Source organism: Cheilinus undulatus, linkage group 13, assembly GCF_018320785.1.
Source record: "Cheilinus undulatus linkage group 13, ASM1832078v1, whole genome shotgun sequence".
In the NCBI taxonomy this organism is placed as follows: domain Eukaryota; kingdom Metazoa; phylum Chordata; class Actinopteri; order Labriformes; family Labridae; genus Cheilinus; species Cheilinus undulatus.
The window spans coordinates 6740571-6764159 of record NC_054877.1 but is presented as its reverse complement, the minus strand read 5'-3'; the positions used below and the strand labels follow the sequence as shown (position 1 = coordinate 6764159).

Genomic DNA, 23589 nt, shown 5'->3' with positions numbered 1-23589 from the left:
GAGGGTTGCAGGACGCTGTCTACTCTTGAGGTTGTCAAAATTAGATGTACATATACACATTTTTAAAACCATGATTAGAAACATAATATATTAATACCAAGCTACAAGATGAGAAACAGAAGAAAATCTACAACATGTTGAGCAAAAACATAAACATTTTTGGGAAAGAAAAACATTATAAAGTCATATATTAACAAGGAATCAAACTCAGAAGTTCAGGTTTTAAAAGTCGGAAATTTAATAGAAGAAACTTGAAATTTCCAAGTCTAAAAATTCTTACATTTTGATACTAGAAACTCAAAAATTTAAAATTTAAAACCTAAATTTACAGTACTGTAAAATAGAAATTTACAAGAAAAATGAAAGTGTCTGGATTTTTGACTTTATTGTCTTAAAAATTCTACATTTTGTTTTAAGTGCATTTACAATGTTTGAAATTTTTTTAAAAATCTATTTTTCCTTGTATTCGAGAACTTTCTAGACTTAAGAATTTTGAGTTTCATATTAAACATGAACAGATTCTCTTTATTAGCTTAGCTTTTCTTAGATATGAGTGGGGGGGGGGGCCTCCTGAATGCCTTTAATTCAGACAGTTTATGATAAGTGTCTCCAGGTTGCCTTTTAAATGGACAATACATGAGAAAAGTCCCTCCCTGCTGTCCTTATAGGTGTCTTCTTAGTGGACAAATCACATGTTTAAGAGTGGAAAAAATGCAATAAAGTGCTAAAAGCTCCTTGGTATAAGGTTTATTTCCATTGACGTCCTTGTTTGTCTATCTTTGTTAAAATGTGGTTAAATGGTTCATAACTCCAGAGGTGTAGTAGCTGTAATCATAATAAAAACACATTAAATCTTAACTAGGATTTCTTAATAGTTTCATTATTAATTAAACTAGAAATGACAACTTAATGAATGATGGTGCCCCACTCATCATTGTTGCCCCCGACCCTTAAACGTCCTGAGTCTGCCACTGCCACTGAACTTAATCCTCCTTTGACTTCAGTCTAATCTAATTTCCACATTTAAACTTCATCAGAACTGCTGGTACGAAACAAACATTCTTAAAAGTGATAAAAACATGAAAGAGAAGCAGTCTTTTGCAAATATAACCCAATATTCTCCTGTTCATTTGTCAGTTTTAAGCACTGATGTTACTCTGGTCAGCTAAAGAAATACACTGGTTAAAGTGGTTCACACATAGGCAGGTTATGCTGTTTTCAAAAATAAATCCTGTCCATACATGCTACATTCTCGGAAACATGTTCATCTACATAAAAATAGAATATAAAAAAAAACATTGTTTCGTTCTGTAAAGGGAACGCCATGTCAACAGTAGTCCAGTCATCACAACCTCAAAACACAAGAATATCATGAAAGTTATTTACCCTGTGATTTTAAAAGTGAAACTTCCACGTATTTATAGATTCAGCTCATACAAAGAGAAATATTTTTAGACTTTTTTTTGTTATTCTAATTTTGATGATTGCGGCTCACAGCTGACACAAATCAAACACCACTATCTCAAACTATTAGAATATCAAAAACGTGATGAAATAAAGGCAGACCATCCCTCTTTTGCTCTTTAAAGCCTTTTTTCTGTCTTTAAGGGGATGTAATGTAGTCATAAGCAGAGGACCACAAGAATGCACACAGACTTTACTGCAGGGGGTTTCCATAAGGAGCACAGAGTGTCTATATTCACATGGTAAAGGAATTTACATCCTCTGGAGCTGCTGTAAAGAGACAGATATAAAACATCTGTCTGATATCACGCTGAGACCTCGACTGTCTGAGCCTCGTAGTTAAATCTAATCAATAGAGTTTAAACTCGTTTGTGTATATTTAAGAGTTAAATTAACAATGCATCGTGGGTCTGTGGTTTATCCAATATTTATTCAGTATATTTCCTTATACATGCACACCCTCAGAGAAAGCAGACCAGCCTGCTTGTCCAACAGATTGTCTTCTAACCTCGACGCGGCCGCAGCGTCCCTTTCACCAGACGAGTCTGTCGGTGTCAAACAGCCATGAGACCAGACTTTGAACGTTTTCCAGAGACTCTGATACCAGCTGCTTCTTCACTGTCAGCGTGCAAGCCTCAGATGGACACGTAAAAGATAAAAAGTCCTTATTTAAGTGGTATTTAGTTTGAAAATAGCACTATTTCTTAAGCTCTGTGGTTAAAATAACTCCATGTGCTGTGTTTATGTTTAGACTTTTGCACCAAAGCATGCTAAAAGGGACATATTTCATTTTATTTTTAGTTTTTTTTTTTTAAATCATTATGATTTTTATTATGACAATTATTATTAGGAATCAGATCAGAAATTCGCTACTCTGGTTTTGTTTTTCGTCTTTACTTAGATCAGCTGATTTATTTCAGTCTCATTTTTGCTTCATATTAAATCAGTTTTATTCTCTGTGTTTCTATTATTGAATTTTCTTTCTTGAGATGTTTTTAGCTGCATGCCATCTTTAAAAACTGGCACTCTGGTTTATTCTAATAGAATTACAATCATTGATACCATGTGGGGGCTTTCTCTTCTGCGACTGACAATTTAATTTGAGGTTTTCTATTTTCACTTGAAACACAAACTAAAACATGAGGATGTCATGAGTGGTACGAGCTTCAATTCTTTTTGGCATTTCTTTAAATACTATTTGGATGAAAAGTCGACTTGATCCTTCGAGTCTGCTCTGAGTTATAGATGATCTATATATCCAAGGTTAAAGTGGAGCAAATAGAGACACCTCTGGTATGAAATGTTTATGTTTTACCATCAAGTCCTCAGTCCATACAGCACCTATAAAAAGTATTAACCCCCTTGGATGTTTTACCCTTTTATTGATTTTATAGATCAATCATGGTCAATAGAATATGTCATTTTTTGCAAAAAAAAAAAAAAAACTACAAAAAAACTCTGTAAAAGTCAGATTTCTGCAAAGTAATGTCAGTTAAACAAAAAGATGTAATGTGAACAAGTGACTGCATGAATATCCACCCCCTTTAAAGACCAATCAACTGGTGCTAGTAGTCTCACAATTAGTGAAATGTGGATCACCTGAGTCACTGGTTCATCAGTATTCCTGGCTACCATTACACCATGAAGACAAAAGAACACTCCAAGCAACTCAGAGAATAGGTTATTGAAAAGTATAAGTCAGGGGATCGATTAAAAAAACGTCCAAGTCACTGAACGTCGCCTAGAGTTCAGTTAAATCCATCATCAACAAATGGAGGGAATATTGCATACATATAAATCTGCTTAGATCAGGCCGTCCTCACAGACTGAGTGAGCGTGCAAGAAGGAAACTAGTGAGAAAGACCACCAAAACACCTATGACTACTCTGAAGGAGTTCAGCGCTTCAGCAGCTGATATGAGAGACTCTGTATACAGCAACTGTTGGCCAGGTTTTTCACCAATCAAAACTTTATGGGAGAGTGACAAAGAGAAAGACACTGTTGAAGAAAACTCAGATTGAATCTGGACTAGAGATCAGCAAAGGCATGTAGGAGACTCCATGGTCAAGTAGGAGAAAGCTTTTTGGTCTCATGAGACTCCAAATGGTGCTTTTTCGTTAACATACCATTCCCACTGAAGCATGGTGGTGGCAGCATCATGCTGTGGGGATGCTTCTCGGCAGCTGGGCCTAGAAGGCTTGTAAAGGTAGAGGGTTAAATGGATGTGGCAAAATATAGGGCGATCCTAGAGGACAGTCTTATTCAGTCTTTATTTCCCAGCAAGACAATAAGCCAAAGCACACAGTGAAAGCTACACAAAAATGGTTTACAGACAACAAGGTTAACGCTCTGGAGTGGACGAGTCAAAGCCCAGACCTCAATCCAATAGAGAATTTGTGGCTGGATTTGAAAAGGGCTGTTCACACCCGATCCCTGTGCAACCTTGAGCAGTTTGGGGGGGTGTCAAAAAAACAAATTATACTAACCATGATTGGTTTATAAAAAATGAATACTTCACTGTAGTGTGCCGGTGAGGATAATCCCTTTATTCTGTCTATGAAATAACAGTGAAATCGTGGGGATGAGCTCGCTCTTAGACCCTGCTCTTACACTAATGACACATTATTGAACCGTTTCAGCTGATTCCTAGCTCATTGCAGCATTGTGTATTCTTATCCTAGGGCTGTTTCTGTTCCAAACACCCACTAGAAGAGCAGCTTTGCTGTTGCTGGTCCAAACATTGTCTTTCTAGCCACAGTCGAAACAGTAGGAGTAGTAGTAGAACCACAGCATGTATCATACAGGAGGCTCTTTATAGTAGAATCAGAGAGATGAATCATGCCATTATTCAAGTATTCAATATTATCTCTGGATTAATGGATTAACAGCAGAGATCCAGGTGAATACATTCACTCCAATGATGCAAAGTTTGATGTTAGATTCAGCCAACATGTCTGCAATAAATGGATCTTTTATGCTCCTACTCTAAAGTTTAAACCCAGCAGCAGCACCCAGAGGGCACTGGCTTTAACAGCTGACTACATTAGAGACGAGATAAGGCGCTGTCCTATCTTTTTTTGTATGCCGTTCAAAAGTTTCCCCCTCTCTCTCTCTCTCTCTGCAGACTATCCATGTGCAGGGATGCTGGGGATGGTGTCAGGGCAAATATCAGATGCTCAGATCAGCGCCTCATCGTACGCAGACCGAGGCTGGGTCGCTGAAAACTCTCGATTGTTGACGGGGAGATCAGGCTGGACCGGGCAGCAGACCAAGCAGCCTTTCAGGAACGAGTGGCTACAGGTGGGTTCAATGTCTGATAATAAAGAGAGTGAACTGTAAAAGATAATCAAGGCATAAATCAGGGGATTTAGGGCTTTATAAATTGACAGATGTCCCCTTTGTATTTCCTGGTAGGTGGATCTGGGCCAGGACAAGATGGTGAGTGGTGTTGTGATCCAGGGAGGAAAACACCGGGACAGGAATGTCTTCATGAAGAGGTTCAGGATTGGCCACAGTCTAGATGGAGAGGATTGGACTATTATAAAGGAAGACAACACCACCAGGCCTAAGGTTGGTTCAGCCTGAGCATGCATGCTGTCATAGATAGCTCCATACTCTGTCTTTATCATCCTCTATCACTGGTTTCTATCCTTCAGCAGCAGCATGACGATAAAGCCAGCACAGATGAGCAGAAAGTAAATTATAAAGGAGAGAGTCAGAGGTTGTTGACATGAAATAAACCTCCTCTCACTGTAATCTGGAATTCCTGGAAGCCATCACAAAGACGCTCGCTCGACCTCAACGCCGCTCATGAATGAAATGTTTGGCACCCAAATTATAGACTTCTGTTCATCTGAGCGGTGGCTGCTCTGATTGTCGGACGCTTTTGTTCGAGGCGCTCAAAGAAGGTTTGACGTGAGGAAAGCTTAAAAAAGGGAACTGTGTTGGAGGGCACAACAAAAAATACATGCTAGGAAATGGAAACACAATGGTTTAAGAAGTTTGAGGGAAAATCCCAGTATGATTTGGTCCATGCATCAGACCAGAGCCTGTAGGGTGTTTGTACTGGAACTTCAGCCTCTTCAGACCTTTAGGTGCTGCTGTTTCTACGCCATAGATAAGGACTTCTTCATACTTTATTTTTACCTTCTTTTTACTTAACATTTATAGCAACATTAAAACTTTTCCCTATTTTTGATTGTGTGTAAATTATGTGCAGTATACATTTCAATGGATAAGAATAACTAGAATAAAACCCTGATCTGGTGGCCTCTAGCTAAACTGACGTTGTGATCCTTATATCATCGCAGTAAGCAGTGAGCTCCTCAATAATGGGCGCGGGATTCTCAGGATGCTTTTCTGAGCGCAACACCTGCACTGAGTAATATTGAAAAATGAAATGGAATTGATTGCTTGGGGCGGTTTTTTCATATTCAATTCAATGATCCCAACATGAATATCAAAAATCAAGAAGTACCATATCCCCCCCAGAAGTAAACGTAGTGATTTAACTGGTACAAATGAGTTCTTAAATATTTTACATGTGACCTACTTTTTTCCTCTTTTTCTTACTCATTATCAGGGGTGGAAAGTAACTGATTGCTTTAACTCAAACTGCTGTAATTCAGTCGTTTTTCCTTGTACTTGTACTTTTTTGAGTACATTTAGAAATCAGTACTTTTGCTTTTACCTAAGTATGTTTTAGAGTTTTAGAGTAGCTGTACTTTTACTTGAGTATTATACTCTTTTACTTTTTCCACCTCTGACTACACTGTATTTCATATCTAAGAGAAGTGTTGGCAGAGTTTCCCATCATGCCCTTGGGCAGAGTATTTAGATGTGCTTAGCTGTGTAAAAATATTGCCTGTCGTACAGTGATCCCTGTTGGGGTTATTTTTCAAGAGTATTGTTTTGGGCTGGGCAATTCATCGCAAATTAGATTTAATCATAACTGCAATTTTCAAATTACAGAAGGTGCAATGTTATACATTACATCATGCAGTCTTAAAAGTCCCATTTTTTTAGATTAGTCTGCAAAAATTCAATTTTTCTCCTTTTTTGTACATTTTTCTTTAGAATATGAGAATGACAAAAATTAACACTCCTTTCAATACAAGAATTCATATTTGATTTGCAATACGAGCCAAAATTATCACAATAAGTTATTTTTTCAGAATTGTTCAGCTCTTCTTTAATCTAATATTGTGTTGGTTGTAAGATAGAATGGTTTATTACTTGTATTTGTTGGAAAATATACAAACTGAGGAACTTCAGACATAATCACATATCAAATCGCAATATTAGGGGAAAAAATCGCAATTAGATTATCAAAACAGTGTTTTTTTTTGGTTTTTTTTTTTGTTTGTTTGTTTGTTTGATTTCGTTTCAGTAACGGAAATGAGAAAACGAGCCATTCTTTCATTCTTTGATTTGGTTTTAACATTCATCTGTTATTTAATTGTCAACCAAATATTAAACACAGGACTGATGCACGGATTGAAAAACATCCTGCTTATGGGCCAAAACCCAAGCAGAATCAGACTTGTATTGAACAGCGATTTTTTAAAGAGGTTTGCTAAATTACTGCAGGATTTGTGTCTCTTTTACTCCCAGAGAAACTGTGTACAGCCCTTTTCTCCATTTTCAGATCCCATTTTTGTTCTGAATTAAAAGTTTGATCGTTTCAGGTTGCTGGTTGGCTGGGTTCCAGGATTGGAAACACTGATTTCTGAAATGTGGTTGGATGATTTTGATATAAATAGATTTGCTTCTGGAACCAGGGGTCCTAAAAAAGCAGGTAGTCCCTGCTGAGCTCTGTTTGTCCTCGTGTCATGAAGGATGAGCTATAGAGCCATTAGAGCCGGTCTAACAGTCTGAGGAGCTACTTCTCCTCTAGAGCCTTAACCTCCATCACCTCATGTAGCTGGAGAGGACTGAAGACTGTAAATATTACAGAGATAGAGACCTCCAGATATCTGCATTAATTCCCTGATTTATCCTTCTATACTCACGTTTATTGCGCTGTCTGAACACCACGTACATAGATAAAGCATGCAAACCTGCATATATGTTTTTTTTATCTGCTTTCTTTTACCGCTGGTTTTGCCAAATCTACTTTAATGGCTGCACATTCACTATAAAATGCATTTTTATTCATTATTTTATGAATTTATTTAGTGGACACCCATTTCACATCTGCATACTAATGCTTTTTGATGTAAGAGCCTCTGACGACATTTTAATTAACTTTGAATAAATTGGAGTCATTCAGACCATTAATGTCAGTGAACGGATAAACACTTCCCTCTTAGCTTTATGGTCATCTAATAAATTTATTCTTACTAACTTTATATGCAGAATAAAGGAGGGAGATTTAGGCTGTTCAACGAGCTACAAAAGCAGCAGCAGAGAGCCAGCCTTTGAAAGCAGCAGTAGCTTTTATTTGACTGACAAGTGCAACTGAGTGTAAAAGACGGAGACCAAATCTCCAAAAGAAACTCAGATTAGGAGTAGAGAATAAAAGCAAAGATCCCTCTTGTCTCAGTCTCGGTCTGTATCCCTTCTTGGAGATTTTAGGGACTTTGTGTCTGATCCCCTGGAGGAAATTCATGTCATTGCTTTAAGACTCCACTTCCTCCCTTCGGCTCTCGGCCCTGTTGGTGCGACATCCTCCTCGATGCGTTCCAGATGGCGGGGCGGAGGACGAGGTTGGCCGTCAGTCTCCTGCTGATTTAGTGCAGACGCAGATCTAGATGCTCCTCTGTCCCCTCAGCCTGCGTCTCTGCTCTGTTTCCTGTGTCTTTTTATAAAACCGCTTCAAAAGGCGAGGCAGGAAAGGCTGAGCGAGGCCCGGGCTGGGACATGCATTGAGACGAGGCTCACACATGGACAGCGTAGTTACTGTATATGTTCATGTTCACAGTATCTGGCCTGTTGGTTGTCTCACCTTACACCTGTTTCTCATAAAGCATAAAAATGTTCAAGGGATCAGGATTCAAGGATTCAGGGAGGATTTATTGTGATTCCTGCACAAAAGGATCAAAATTAGTACTATAGATCCTGGTTAAAGACAATACCAATCTTCACCTCCACACATGCACAATAGCATACAATTTGGGTATTTTTCATTCCCATAAAGCCACTGAGGGCCACATATAGAATTATACAAGGATGTCAGGGCATATTTAATATCCACAAGGTGAGATATGTGACACTGATTAAGTCAGAATAAAGGAGGAGCTGGGGTGGAGGAGGGTTGCAGAGAGAGCAGCTTGCAGAGAGAGCAGCAGAGTGTAACGCTCGATTTAATGGGGTCTTGGGGGTCTTGTTTGGCTCTAGCTGCCACTGGCTCCACCTCTGGAATATTATTGGTAATGCTGTTTGCTGACAAAACTTATCAGGAAGTTAGAAAACAAGATGATATTGTTTTGATTGCCAACATTTTTACCATGTACAGTGTTTTCTCAGTTTATTCACAAAAAAAGCACAAGCTCCTCGATCAAATGTGGGACATATTTCATTTTATTTATAGAATTTGCTCCGGGCCAATCAAAATTGGACCACAGGCCACATTTGGCCCCCATGCTATAGTTTGGGCACCCTTAGAGGTGCAAATCTACCTTAAAGTTCCACTTTTTACATGTGGGGCCACTTCCTAACTCTACCCATAATGCCTCTCTGCAGCCTTTATTGAATCAGGTACATGAAAACCTTCATAGTTCAAACATCCAGCGGTGCTTTTGGTGTTCACCGCCTGACTGTTTTCCCCCCAGTGTGACGGAAACCATTTTCATCTGTGCCTCCTCCACGTCAGACATTTTTAAAGGAAGGACTCTGGTTCTGATTTCCTGCCTTTGGCCTTTATTTCCTCCTTTCGTTTGGTTTCAGCTTCTTATCGAAATGACCAACATTTGATCAGAAACAGAGTGAACGCTCCTTTGTTTTGGGACAGAATAAAGCAGTAAAGAGTCAGATTAGTCCATGTGTCTGAGATTTACCTCTTTGTCAAAACTATTTGTTAACATTTTGTAAAAACTGATTTTTCCTGGAAAGATAAGTGTTTAAAGCCCTGAGAATATTTCATGTTTGATAAATGATCTCCTTAAATGATGCTCTTAAGCTTTGTCTGATTTCTGCTTTGATAGAAAACCGTTTTCGTCTGTGATCGGAGAGTTACTCCCTAGTTTCATGTTCATTTAATAGTGATATCTACTTTCTAAAAGTCTTAACATACTCTTCAAAGCTCTCTGAAGTTTTAGCTTTGATGAAATGTGCAGACATCCTGGTTAACAGTTTTTCTGATACTCTGATTTACACTAAAGCAACAGAAGCAACTTATGAAGGAGTGTCTGCAAACTTTGTTATTATAAAGCTGCAAAATATCTAAATTAGCAAGTTAATTTTGTTTGTCTGCCTCTAAAAGGACTCATCTATGATTCTTTTATTGACTTATTCTTCTCTTAAGTAGGGTATGCCACAAAAATGCCCTCAAGGATGTCCCTTGCAAAGATAAAGCAGAAAGGTGCCCTCTGGTTGCACATCCAATGGAGGACAAGGGATTAGGTGTGAGTTAGCAATACAGGGTGCCATTCTAGTTAGTAAAATATGATTATATGTTCTCCATGATGCCGTTTCATTGGAAAAATTGTGGGGAAATAACCACCAGGCTGCCCTTCCAGTGGAAAATATTCAATAAATTCATCCCACTTTGCATTTCCAGTGGAGAAAACTGGTAAAAGCAAATTCAAAGATGCCCACAAAGAGGAGAAATCATAATAATGTGGACACTCAGTTCCCATTTTAAGGAGGTCAAACAGGATTAACTTCACTTTTGGCCCTCACCAGCTGAGAAAACTGGTTTAATACCCAGTGTGCCTCCTCCAGTGGGAGAAAACAAAATGAAATGACTTCCTTGGTGGCACTATAGGTGAAGAAAATTGTCAACACTGTGCCCTTCTTCTTAAAGAAGTGTGACACAGATCCCCCAGGGTGAAAATTAAAGTGCATTGATTAATTGATTGATTGCACTCTATTTACTCGTCATGCATACATAGTGCCCAGCCCTCATAAGACACCAGAGATACGGCAAACACTTCATCTCATGACAAAGTTTAACAGTTGCATGCGCCATTTGCATCTTTTTTCATGACTAAATTGAGGCAACACTGGTAAATACATTGGCAACCAAAATAATAATATCTTGCTTGATAACACCCTGATAGATCATGTCAGTAAATAGCAGCACCAATGACTTTCCAGGGACAAAGCCAGTGGTATCAATGGCTGAGGTGAGCCACCTGAAATCTGATTGGCCACCCCAAACTCCTTAAAATGATTGGCGATTTGCCTTGTCAGCTATTAGATAGCCTTTGGGCACACCCAATCACATCTTAACCTACATAACTTTAATATCCTCATGGTGAGGTACATGAAAGTGGCCCTACCATCCTTATATTATATATATTTCTGTATGTGGCCCGGATGAAAACAGTTTAGACGCCCCTGCTCTACCTGAACTAACGCTATGTGCTGAATGAGATGTTTTGCAGTCATGATTTGTAAGCATTGTCTTCCTCTTGGAAAACTGTGACTAAGGACTGAATCCAGCCCTGACCTGTCTCTGTTTCCTCTTCAGATATTTGCCGGGAACCAGAACCATGACACCCCAGAGCTGAGGTCAGTGGGTCCCCTCTTGACTCGTTTTGTTAGGATCTACCCGGAGAGAGCGACGATCGAGGGCTTGGGACTCCGACTGGAGCTGCTGGGCTGTGAACTGGACGGTGAGTCGACTTCGCTATAAAATAAGACAGGAATAAAAGTTGGAACAGAAACTCATACATGCAGACCGCAAACAATATTAACAATTAAATCAATCAAAAATTTAATATGAATTTGATATTTCTTGAATCATGTATTACTTATTACAGGATTCTTCTAGGATTCAAATTTAAGTTTCTAACATCTAACCTGATAAAAATATTCTTGTCATAAGAACATAGTAGACAGAACATTACAGACTCACACAATAAGAAGAAGTATAAACTGGGTTACTCTGCAGGATTTAAACACCTTCCTTGGGGCAGTTTGTCTCCTCTTATTATATTTTAATATCCTTTTTTTATAACACTACATTCTGGCTGATATTAAAGCAGAGCATCCCTGTGGTTTCTGTCTTAAGAAGAGATGTTTTAGATTGTTTCTCAGGTAAAAACTGCAGTTTGATGACAGTAATTTTGTTTTCAGGCTGGGTTTGGTAAGTTTTATCCATGCTAGCTCTTTAATGGGAGTCAGAGAGAGAGAGACAGTACATGAAGGGCTGCCGATGCCATGGCAGGCGTCTATCTCTGCAGCAGCAGAGGTCAGACCTGGATGGAGCTTGTGTGTGTGTCGCAGATAGAGGGGGAGGGAGAGAGGAGGGCTCGACCTCCCACAGTAGGTGAGGGAGGAGCAGATGAAAGGAGGAGTGGAGGCTCTCTGGAGTCTCCTGTTTCCCTGTAAGGAGAGTGATAAGGATCAGCTGAAGCAGGAGAGAGTTCAGAGGAGAGAGAGGGAGGTGAGAGAGAGGAGAGGAGTAACAGAGACAACAGATAAAGTTTTTCTGACACAGAAGATCATATTAGCTTCTGAGAATGCCTTAAAACCTCAAAGTGAAGATATGAGGAGGCCCAAACCTCTGAAAACTCTCAGTGGCTGATTATTTTAGTTTGTTTTTACTGTGAAGTTTATTTGAAAGTTCAAGTGTTGAAAGATGAGAAGCAGCAGAGCGGAGGATTTGACAGGCAGCTAATGTAGAGCAGAGCTGTGAGAATGCTGCTCTCTTAATAAGGTCTGTTTACTGGACAGGACTCTGTGATACAGTACACATCAGTAAACACTCATATTTCATTCTTCTGTGATAGAGTTCACCATTTTTGACTCCGTCTGTCTCATTTATGTAGTCAGTGTTTGTTGGAAGAGTCGCATAATTGACTCATTTTTACAATAAGGGCATTTCTAATGTCTGCATCAGCAAGAAGAATTTATGAACCCCTTTGTGCAAAGTTTGACTCAGTTTGAAATGGTTTATGTTTTATATTTATTGCTTTTTGTTCTTTTTTATCTTTTCTGTTTTGTTATATTTCCATTGTGGATGATTGCATTTGACAGCTATTGTGCATCTGGATTATGCTACAACATGTATCTTTTGAGTTTCAGCACGGGTAGTTTGGATCAATTTCTCTTTATTTTGTTAATTAATCAGTAAAAAAACAGCTACCTTCTTTCCAGCTCCAACCAATAATGGAACAATTTCTCCCTGAACCGCTTACTTAAAACAAAAATATCTTTTTCACCTTAATGTACTGGTTTTACAATTAATCTGATAGTACAGTGACTTTAAACAGGGATAACAGGGTCTATCTGACTTCCACAGAGAGCCCAGGTCACCTGCTTTCAGCACTGAGTAACTTTAGCAGCAGCACGTAGTCCATAAGTCTCTGGCACAGGTTCACACACCAGCCTTCATCTTAAAAGAAGCCAGTTAGCCCGTCTCAGTACTGTCAGTACACTTTTAAAAGGCCAAAGTTCTGCACTGCTTATGGCTCTACCAACAGTTTAAATCGTAGGGAGAAAGTCATCTTGAACAATTTTTGAAAGTAGTATCACTTGCAATTGGTGGGGGGGGCATTTGAAATTTCCAAGAATTTTCATGAATATTTCAGGGATTTTTTGTTTGTTCGTTTGTTTGGTGGATTTTCCTTCATTTTCATGGAATTTTAGTAAATGCATTTGTAAATTTCAGGGAATTTGATGAGAAACTTTGAGGGAATTTGCTTGAAATTGTTCAGTAATTTAAATGGAAATTTGGGGGGAAAATTTTACTGGCTTGTTTAGGTTTTATTGTAAGGTTTCACCTACACATTTGGGTAATATTTAAAGAAATTAAATATTATTTTAAATGGGATACTTTAAGATATGTTGAAAAATTTCGACTCACATTTTAGGAAATTTTTTTGAAATTTTGGGGAATTTGGAGTTCCATTGGAAGATTTTAGGAATTTTGCTTTCATAGTTAATGGCATTTTTCATAGGAAATTAGGAAACTTATTTGGACATTTATTAGGAACTTGATTAGGTATTTTCCTGGAAATTTTAATGAATATATTCGTAAATTTGGGGGAATTTGTTAAGAAATTTTAGGGGAAATTTCTTGAAAATTTCCAGGAATTTACTTGGAATTTTGGGGTGATGTTTCATTGGAGTGTTAAGACTTTATAGTGAGGTTTCACTTAAATAGTCAGGGAATATTTAAAGAAATTTTGGGGTACTTTTAATGGGAAATTTTTAAAGTATTTTGAACAATTTTCTTTGCAAATTTTAGGAAATTTCTTTTAAATTTTAGGAAACGTTTGTGGATTTTGGAAAAGGAAAATATCCAATAAATTAAGAACTTTTACAGGAATTTTGTCCCTGTGGTCCATCATCAACATAAGATGAAAATGACCCCCCCATCTCTCTTAATGGCTGACAGCATTTCTGACTGACTGAAGACCCCAATAACAGACAAAGCATCTGGTCTAAACCGATCCAGGTCTGTGTTTTCTGGACCTTCAGCAGATTTGTGGATATCATTTTTGGTAAAATCTGGTTCCTGTTTAAAGACAAGGCTGAGCTCTTAAACTTTTAGGTCCTACTGACACCAAATAAGTGGGAGAAAATAAAAATGTGTTAGAAACAAATGCTCGGGTCTCAGGAGGTTATTGCACTGGTGAGAGATGTGGGGGTGTGCAAGTGTAGGGAGGTGAAAGGGGCTGAGAGGATGAGAGTGAGCTTTAAATGAGAGGGAAAGATGAGAAAAACAAACAAATCTGCTATTTAAAGCTGTATTTATGTCCCTGATGAGGATAATGACACTTTAAACAGACTTCTCTACACACTCGGATGCATACAAACCTCATGTTTGCATTAAAAAGACATACAGCCTCATACTGTACACAAAGATGGGTGCTTAAAGAAAGAGTCAAATCCACAAACATCTTAATATAAACCCTTAACATACAAATTAGCAGTGCTGTACCAATTATCCTAATTATAGTCGTGTTATACGTTAATGCTCTCTGCTGCAGTCTAAAGCTGTTATTAAAAGCCTTTTTATTATAAGATGCCTAATGTTAGATCCCTGAATTAGATGTTTATTTGGATTAATTGAGCATCTCCTTGAAAAAAGCTTCTAAAAGCGATGTTGTGTAAAAATAATCAAGACAGCAGAGAAGCTAACAAGCTCACAATCTGCCTGGAAATCGCATTCAACAGTTGTTTTCTTTTATCATTACTGGAGCAGCTTTGAGTTAAATCATGTCCTTACATCCACGCTGTTGTCGGAGCGAACCTTCATCCCACTCAAACATGTTTCCCTCCTTACAAAGTTTAATTACATGCACACCATCTGTGATTTTTTACACAGCCTACATATGCTAATTCATCTTCAATTTTCTGCATTTCCATAAAAGCACATCAGCAGACATGGAGAGCATGCTGGAGTTTAACAAGATACGTGAGTTTCCGTCGTTATCACTTCGGTCCTTGATGGGGAACAAGAGCGTCGGCTTGTCTTTAATGTTCAGAAAAAAATGGAGACTCTCGAGTTTTGCAGCAGGATTGTCAACGAGAGTGTCGAGTTTTCAGTTTGATATCTCTTTACCTAAGCGAGCCACAATCCTCCTGCAGAAATCATCAAAAAGCAGAGATCTTAAAAAGCTTCAGATGCTATTACAATGAAGATATGCCTCCTTGATTTGGCTATGTGCAACGCTCTTTTGCTCTTTTCTGCAGGGCAAATTGTAGATCTGTCATACAGCACCTTCTCTGTTTGATGTCAGAGCTGCTTACAGAGCCTAAATGGGCATTTCTTTCAATTCTGAGACTAATGCCATCATATTCATCTGGATGTTTATGTCAAGTGTGAAATATGTCTTTGCATTGTTTCTGGTCAGCAGGCTGTTTTTGCCCTGCCTCTTTTTTACTGTAAATCATAAACACTGACCTCAACTGAGTCAAGGGAGGCAGGTCTTTAGATGTTCTGCGTTCATTTGTGACCTCCTGGAGGAGTCATCGATGCGCTTTTGGAGTCATTTTGGTTGGCTGGCCACTCCTTGGAATGTTCACATCTGTACCAAGTTTTCCCCATTTGTGGATAATGGCTCTCACTGTGATTTGCTAGAGTCCCAAAGCCTTGGAAATGGCTGGCCACTACTGGGGAGGGTAATTACTGTTCCAAGTTTTCTCCGTTTGTGGATAATGGCTCCCACTTTGGTTGGCTTGAGTCCCAAAGCCTTAGAAATGGCCAGCCACTACTAGAAAGGTTCACCACTGTGTCAGGTTTTCTCTTTTTATGGATAATGGCTCTCACTGGAGTCTTAAAGCCTTATAAATGACCTTGTAACCCTTTCCAGACTAATAAGATGTCAATGACTTTGTTTACATCTGTTCTTGAGTTTCTTAAGATGGCGCCATGATGTGTTGCTTTTTGTGATCTTTTAGCCTATATCACTTGGTCAGATTTAAGGGGTTTCTGGATTTAACAGGTCTAGCAGTAATCAGGTCTGGGTGTGGCTAGTGAAATTGAATTCAGCTTCCCAAAAAAATATGGTTGATCTAAGTTGATATCTGATTTTAGATGGCGGCAAAAAATTTTCCCAGCTCTGTGTGCAGTTTGTAAGATGCAGTTTTGTATCCAGTGAGAAACATCGCTGCCCTTTAATAACTTCCATAGTGAAGCAATGATCTGCTCTGCTTATTTCTTGTTTTTTTTTTTAAACTTCTCCATCAAAAAGGAAACAAAAGTTTCTCTTTTCTTTATCTGGAAAGCCTTTTCACATCGCTGAATATACTGTGGATTTTGTTATTAAAACTGAAACCAACTCAAATCGTTATTTTCCTGATGTTATATGTGACTGCATTTTTACCGTTCAAGTAGCTAGGCCTGCAGTTTGACTAAAACAAAGTCAAGTTTTTGTGTTTCCACCTGAAACTCTGGATAATGCGCTCTTACACTGCTTGCTCTAGCAGAAAAACTTCCTTCTTTGCTACGCTTTTTTGGGTATACCAACTTTTTTAAGACAGCTGTTCCTCTTTTGGAAGGGAAGTAAAGTTTCTGAGTTTCTAAAAAGATTTGTGGGTTTCTGAAAAGTCCTGACAGTGAAAGTGATGACAAGTTTCACATGCTTTAAACCTTTAAATGTAGGGAACATATTGTAGATGATGGCTGCACATCATATTTTGTAACACGCATGATTTCTACATTTTATTTCTTTTAGTTTTATTCTGAAAAACTGGACAAGAATTTGGATATACGTCTGTATCTTTGTAAATAAGAGACTGTATTTTCTTATTTCCAATATTCAGATATTACAACGGCGCCCCCTCCCACCACACCCATGGCCTCCACACTTCCCATGACCACGTTTGGAGCGACCACCACAGCGCCCATCACCATCCCAGGCACGACCCCAGCTCCAGAGTGTGAAGAGGGACAACTGGACTGTGTGGTGGAGACCGAAGCCCCTGATGAGTTCGACATAGTGACAGGTAAAGCATTGAAATAAAGCTATTTAAAGCCATCATATTTATGCTTCTGTGATCCCCCACTGGACTTTCTGAGGAGTTGGGAACAGAGGGCCAAAACAGGATCAGCACAGCAAATTGCCCCTCAACTTTTCAAAATGAAAAATGAAATCTTTCACTAAAAATCTGTCAACAATAGGCAAAATCTGATAACTAGATTCCATTGTGTAACTTCTTAGCCCCGGTCACCCATACTAAATATGGTGGACTGCATGTACAAAATGACTCATTGATGTCCGGTGATCCCTTGCTTAACTACAATCCTTAAAGCAGTGTATGTCTACCAGTCTAGCCTCAAACCCCACCTCCTATCCTATACATTCATTGATGACCAATCAGAGCAAGAGGACGACTAAACACCACCTGTAACTATCGCAAACTCATGCTAAAGCAGGTCGGGCAGAAAGCGAAAATATCTTTTCTATCATATAAAGCTTACAGTGTGGCTCTTTGCTCTTGTTTTAATCAAAAAGTGATCCAGTTTAGATACATCTGCCACTATACTATAGCTAAACCCAAGCTAAACCCTACACAGGTGGCAGCCATTGCTATCAGCTTCCATTCCTACTAAACCCTGCCTGTAGCTACTGCCTCATTCTCCTCCAGTGATGCTGATTGGTCCTGTCTTTCAAACTGGAGCTTTGCAAGATGGATTTACCTGATGAAACAGAGTAATACAACAATATGCTGTTGCTTGGAGCAGCGTAAGTTGCAAACTGTTTACACAGCTGTGCAGCCTACTTAAGGGTCCACCAGTTGGAAACCACTTGCTTATAAGAGAACAGCAATGAATGCAGTTTAAGAAACTGAATGCATTATTTTTCCCCCTTAATCTCATCCCAATTAATGCATTAATGCTGACAGCACTGGTTCTTTTGGAGGTTTTTAGTCACAGCCATGCTTTAAATTCCCCTTTATCATCTTTTATCTTGTCATATGTATGCAAACCTCCTTATATTTAAGCGGAGTGAACATGCATGAAAAGAATTTGGATCAGGGTTTCCTAATGCTCTCTGAAATGCAGTGCTAAATGCTAAATGCTAGAGCTTTAAGTGGACTTCCATGCATTTTCTGTTTTCCTGTAAAAAAAAAAAAAAAAAAAGAATCTTGTTGTTGTTTTCTTTAGTTATAAACTTCTTCTTCTGAGATATAAAATTCTTCTTCTGTATGTATTGGAATAATAATGCTGGTTTTGCTGTCTTAACAAGTACATTTTAGTCATTTTCTCCAAACATAAACATGTTATCCTATATAAAGGAGAAAAATTAGATGCAAATATGTCCGTAATAGCCAACATTAAATATAATAATTAATTCCACATAAGGTGTGTTCAGTATGTGATGGCATCTGTGTGGGTGTGACCAATCATCCTGACCTTAACCTTTCTCCGCTCTCCCATCTGTCCACAGCAGGAGGAACCCCGGCCCCTGACCCCATCCTGGATTTCATACCAGGTGAGGATGTCCAACACAATCTGCTGCCGTGTTTACTCTTCTGTCACCTTTTTTTTATCCTCTTTCCTCTTTTTATTTTATATTTTCTCTCTCCAAACCAGTGTTACTCAACCCTGCTCAACCAAAGAGCCAAATCATTGAAAAATACCTCTGTAAGAGCCACAATGTAAGTGGTGAAAAGTGGCAAAAAGCAGCAAAAATGTGTGAAAAGGGGCAAAAATGGGGAGAAGAGTGGAAGAAGGGTCAGAAAATAGCAAAAATGGGTGAAAAGTGACAAAAAAATAAGTTACAGGTGGCATAAATGGTCCAAAAGTGGCAAAAATGAGTGGGAATTCACTAAAATGGGCAAAAAGCAGTTGTGAGTGGAAAAAGTGGGCAAAAAATAGGAAACATGTGGTAGGTATTTAATGGCAAAAGGTAACGTAAATGGGCAAAAAAAAAAAAAATGTGAAAAGAAAAAAAATGGGCTAAAGTGGCAAAAAAGTGGCAAAAATGGGCAAAACAATAGGAAACAGGTGGTATTTAATGGCAAAAGGTAGCTCTAATGGGTGAAAACTTTCCCTTTGAGGTTTTCTGGGGGAATAATATTTATATATTCAATAAAATTAAATATTACAATAATCACAAAAGAGCCTCATGTGGCTCCAGAGCCACACATTGAGTATCACTGCTCCAAACCCTCGTATCACCCCTCTAAACTGCCCGGCTTCTTTGGAGCTGAACCGCTCTGCAGGCAGATTTACAAATAAGAAGTCCTGTTGTGGGTTGCCAGATCAGGCTTTAAATTCAGCCAGTGTCCCCGTTATTCAGTGTCACCATCAATTGTGACCACAGTCACGCCGAACAATGAAACTGACTTTCATGGGAGCAAATGGCTTTTTCATCGGCCCAGTTCACAAATGAGACTTTAGCCCAGCACGCTGTCGGCCCGACAAGCCGAGCAGACAAACGTTGATAGATTTACTCCAAAATGCAGCTGCATTGTTTTTGTTCCCTTCTCATCGGCCACGCCAGAAAATCCAGTTAAAATGAAACTGCACGGGGACGACAGATGGAAAATAGAGAGGCCAAAAAAAAAAAGGAGAGAAAACGCTGAGAAACAGAGGGAGAATAAAAGCATTTTACAGGCGAACAGATAAATAATGAATGTAATGAGACAACAGAAATCTCATGTTCTTACTGTTGAACAATAAAAATCAGGAGGTCTGTCAGCAGATAAATGTTATTTGTGCATTATGGTCATTTTACTGACCTCATTTCTTACTTTCAAGTGGTTTAAAATTAGCAGACATTACCTAAATTGTGTTTCAAGCTCATGTGACACTTCGACTGGACTTAGGCAGCAGTTTCCAACATTTTTGGTCCCTTCATGTGACTCTGGACTTTAAAATAGTGTCTGCCTGTAGCCTGTTTTCACAGATTATAGAGCAGGTTGTGTTTGGAATTGGCACTTTTTCAGTTTAGACTCCTTACTTTGGGATATTTCTCTTCTAGAAAGGTAATGATACTCCACAGCTATTATACATGTAACAAAAAAGAGCAATGACAGCAGGCAACATGGGATAACATGGACAAAACAACCCTGTTTCTTAAAATCCCATGTAAATATGTGTGGATTGTGTTTAATTGTAAAACACGACTGGCTGCTGTTTTTGATTGAACAATAACTGTGAAGGCTCAGTTTACACATATGTAACTGTTTCTTGCAGTATTGCAAACAGTCTTCTTCAGTCAGGACCACTTTGTCAAGAAACATTCATGGTTTGTGGTCATATTTCCATCCATTCATTTTCCATACTGCTTATCCCGTTAGGGTTCACGTGGAGGCTGGAGCTTATCCCAGCTGTCATTGGGCGAGAGACGGGGTTCACCCTGGACTGGTAGCCAGTCAATCGTAGCGCTGACATATAGAGCCAGACAACCAGGCACGCTCACACTCACACCTACAGCCAATTTAGAGTGACCCGTTAACCTGATGAGCAGGTTTTTGGTGGTTGGAGGAAGCCGGAGTACCCAGAGAGAACACACACATGCACGGGGAGAACATGCAACCTCCGCACATTAAGGCCCTGACCAGGAAGCAAACCAGGGACCTTCTTGCCGTGAGGCAACAGTGCTAACCCCTGCCCCGCCTTTCAGCCGTGGTCGTATTAATTTTTCTTATTTAAATGATTAATTTGCATATGTTGCCGTTATTCATTTTTGGAGATTTGGCTGTTCTGGGATCCTCCTGAGCCTACATGGAAAGTCCAAGCAGGATCAGCACTCATTCCTGCCTTTCCTGTGCCTACAAGGAAAGACTAGGGCAGGGAGAGAAGGAGTTAAAAAAAAAAAAGAGCAGAGTAGGCAACAATGACAACAGACTGACTTTGATTAAGGCCTTGTCCACACAGAGACGAAAATGATATATTACCGTTTCGTTTTGAAAAAGTTTTCCCTAAACACATTACCATTTCAGAAAATATCTACATAAGCACAGAACCACTGAAAATGACTGAAAACACTGTATTATATATGCAAAGCCTGTACGTGGACAACGCTGCCACAGAAATGCACCAAAAGAGAGAAGAAGATCACAGAAAACTGCCGCAAACTTTCTCCTAGTTGCCCTTCTGGTTGTTCTCTGCAGTGGATTTAAGAACATCTGGTGTTTGTTGTTTTCAGTAGTGGTAAAGGAGCACCAGATTTTGCTGTACAAGCCATAATAAGCCCAGTAGCCTCTGCAGCACGAACACAATCTTGTAACCCGCCATTGTTGTTTTGGCTTGACCCGTGCATGCGGCTTACGTGGGCTATGCTATGTGTGACGTAATCCTTTCAAGAAAGATGCGGTTGGCTGTCCACACAGAGACGAAATGGTTACAGATTTGTTCACTCAAAATTTAGCGTTTACAGCATCCCAAAACGCCATTTCCATATGAATGAAACGCCGATACGACAAAAGACTTTTGCATATACTCCTAAATTTGTCTCCATGTGGACGGGACCTTAGTGAGAAGGAGAATAAAGGAAGAGCTGGGGTGGAGGAGGGTTGCAAAAGCAGCTTGCAGCAAAGTGTAGCTTGGCTAGAGCAGACTAAATATGGCAGCACAAGTGTGATCTGCCAGTAGCGTTCTTAGAGTGAATCAGCTTGTTGCAGCTGATGAGGGCTTGCATAAGGTCGGCTGATCTCAACTACATGTCAGCAGATCTTCGGTCTGAACTTGACTTATGATTCATGCCTGAAAAGTTGACCTTTAAAGCCACATTTTGGTCGATCAAATGTGTACATTTATTAATTTATAACTCAGTAGACATGTTAGTTTTTGTAAAAGATGATAGAATCACAGAAAATATCCAAAGTAGTCTCAATCTTGCATGTTTTTCTCTCTTACAAGTGTTCAAGGACTGTATTTCTAAGACTTTCTTCTGAGCTAAAGGACTGAAGGACTAAATAAAGTCTTCAGGAGTTCTCTCTTCCCCTGCTTATTTATTGAAAGACACTAAGGTTTGTGAGCTTGAATTAACTCCACATTTAAATCCAAATTCAGCTCTGTAAGCTTTATTTCCTGGGAGAACATCTCAGCACGGTGTCACAGTTTATCTTCCCCAGTGAATACTCCAAATTCATCTCATCACCAACCCAAGGAGGAGAGTGATGAATAGAGGGAAAGGTAGAAAAATAGAAGCAGTGACAGAGACACAAAGACGGAGAGAGGGAGAGCGAGCCAGCAAGGAGGAGAGGACTGAATAGAGATGAGACAGAGTGAAGGAGGCTGAGGAGGATGAAGAGGGAGAAAAGGAGAGTGAAGGTAAAAGAGAGGAGCCAGGCGAGGTGTACAGTCAGAGAATAAAGGCCTCTTGGGTCTCAATTAGCTGAGCAGAGGCATCGCGTGAAGACAGCTTGGGGTTGCAGGGGGGTTAGCGGCTCCACGGTCATCTCTGCATCCTATTAGCCTCTCAGAAACAACATGTCCAGTGTACGTTTGGGACTCCAGCGTCGGTTTGGATGCTGTGGTAAACCGCTGCCGCCAGCCGACTGCTGGCACTGACAGAAAGACAAAAACCATGGAGGGAAATGCTGCTTTTTTTCTCTGTTTGCGGCCACATCCGCATGTTGGTGGCACCACGCCTTCCTCTGTCAAAGGCTCCGTTTTTTTCTCTCTTTGGATGTCCTGATCCCAAACATGTGTGCGTGATGGCACTGTTTTCTATCACTGCTGACGTCTGAGTTCCTGCGTTTCACTCAGGCCCTGCAGCGCTGCACCACGGCTACAATCACAACCGTCTCTGTGTCTTTTTCACCCCGGCACATCTGCACAGGGCTTTTGTACGGTGTGACATGTTCTCCACAAGCTCTCTGATTTACACTGTGTGTACAATAGAGCAGGAACAGCTTTCTAATATTGATGTTACAAGACTCAGGTTTTTTTCTCCAGACTGCCTGCTCTCTCCAGCTCTCTGAGCTGAAGTCAATTTAGAGGGTGAACCTGGTGTACGATCAGAGGTTTTAGCCTGCCAAACTCTGAATTTGATGCCTTTTAATGCTCAGTCCAGCAAAAGTTAACAGAACTTTGCTTTTTTCAGACAATTTTAAAGGAATAGATGAGGGTCTGATTTAGTCTGCCTGAAGCAAACTAGTCGCTTTTCTGCGCTTTGATCTCTCAAGATTTGCTAATATTGACTCATGGAATAAATTTTCTCTAAAATTATAAGAATATCAGAAATATCAGGCATACAGTTTGATATTCGTGATGCCCATTTCAAAGTACAGAAGTGTAACCAAAGTTAGGTAACGTGGCGATTTTCATTAGGGTTAAATGATTTCTTGTTTTTAACAGTTTAACCTTATCAAATTTTCCCCGGTATACCATAATACCACCAGAATTGAAAACCACATTATACAAGAGGCAGGTCAGACCAAGCACTTGTCACCTGTCAAGCAGATGGCAGCGTCCCTGTGACTCTGTTCATGTTTCATACAGTCTGTATCATCCATTGTCTATTTTGGTTGCACATTAAAGACAGATAGAAACCTCAACGTTTTGAGGAAGTGGTAAAACCTCTCAGCTTGGATATTCCTTAAAGTTTG

General features: G+C 39.5%; 1 protein-coding gene across 2 annotated transcripts in view; it reads left to right on the top strand.

Annotated features, from left to right (window-relative positions):
• LOC121519770 (neuropilin-1a-like) overlaps positions 1-23589 on the top strand; it is a 157309-nt gene that overhangs the window by 117352 nt on the left and 16368 nt on the right. For both annotated transcript variants that reach the window (XM_041802656.1, XM_041802657.1), the window contains 5 exons: positions 4589-4764; positions 4879-5034; positions 11099-11243; positions 16846-17028; positions 18474-18518. In XM_041802656.1, the coding sequence (XP_041658590.1) occupies positions 4589-4764; positions 4879-5034; positions 11099-11243; positions 16846-17028; positions 18474-18518 (705 nt within the window). The remainder of the gene's footprint in view (positions 1-4588; positions 4765-4878; positions 5035-11098; positions 11244-16845; positions 17029-18473; positions 18519-23589) is intronic.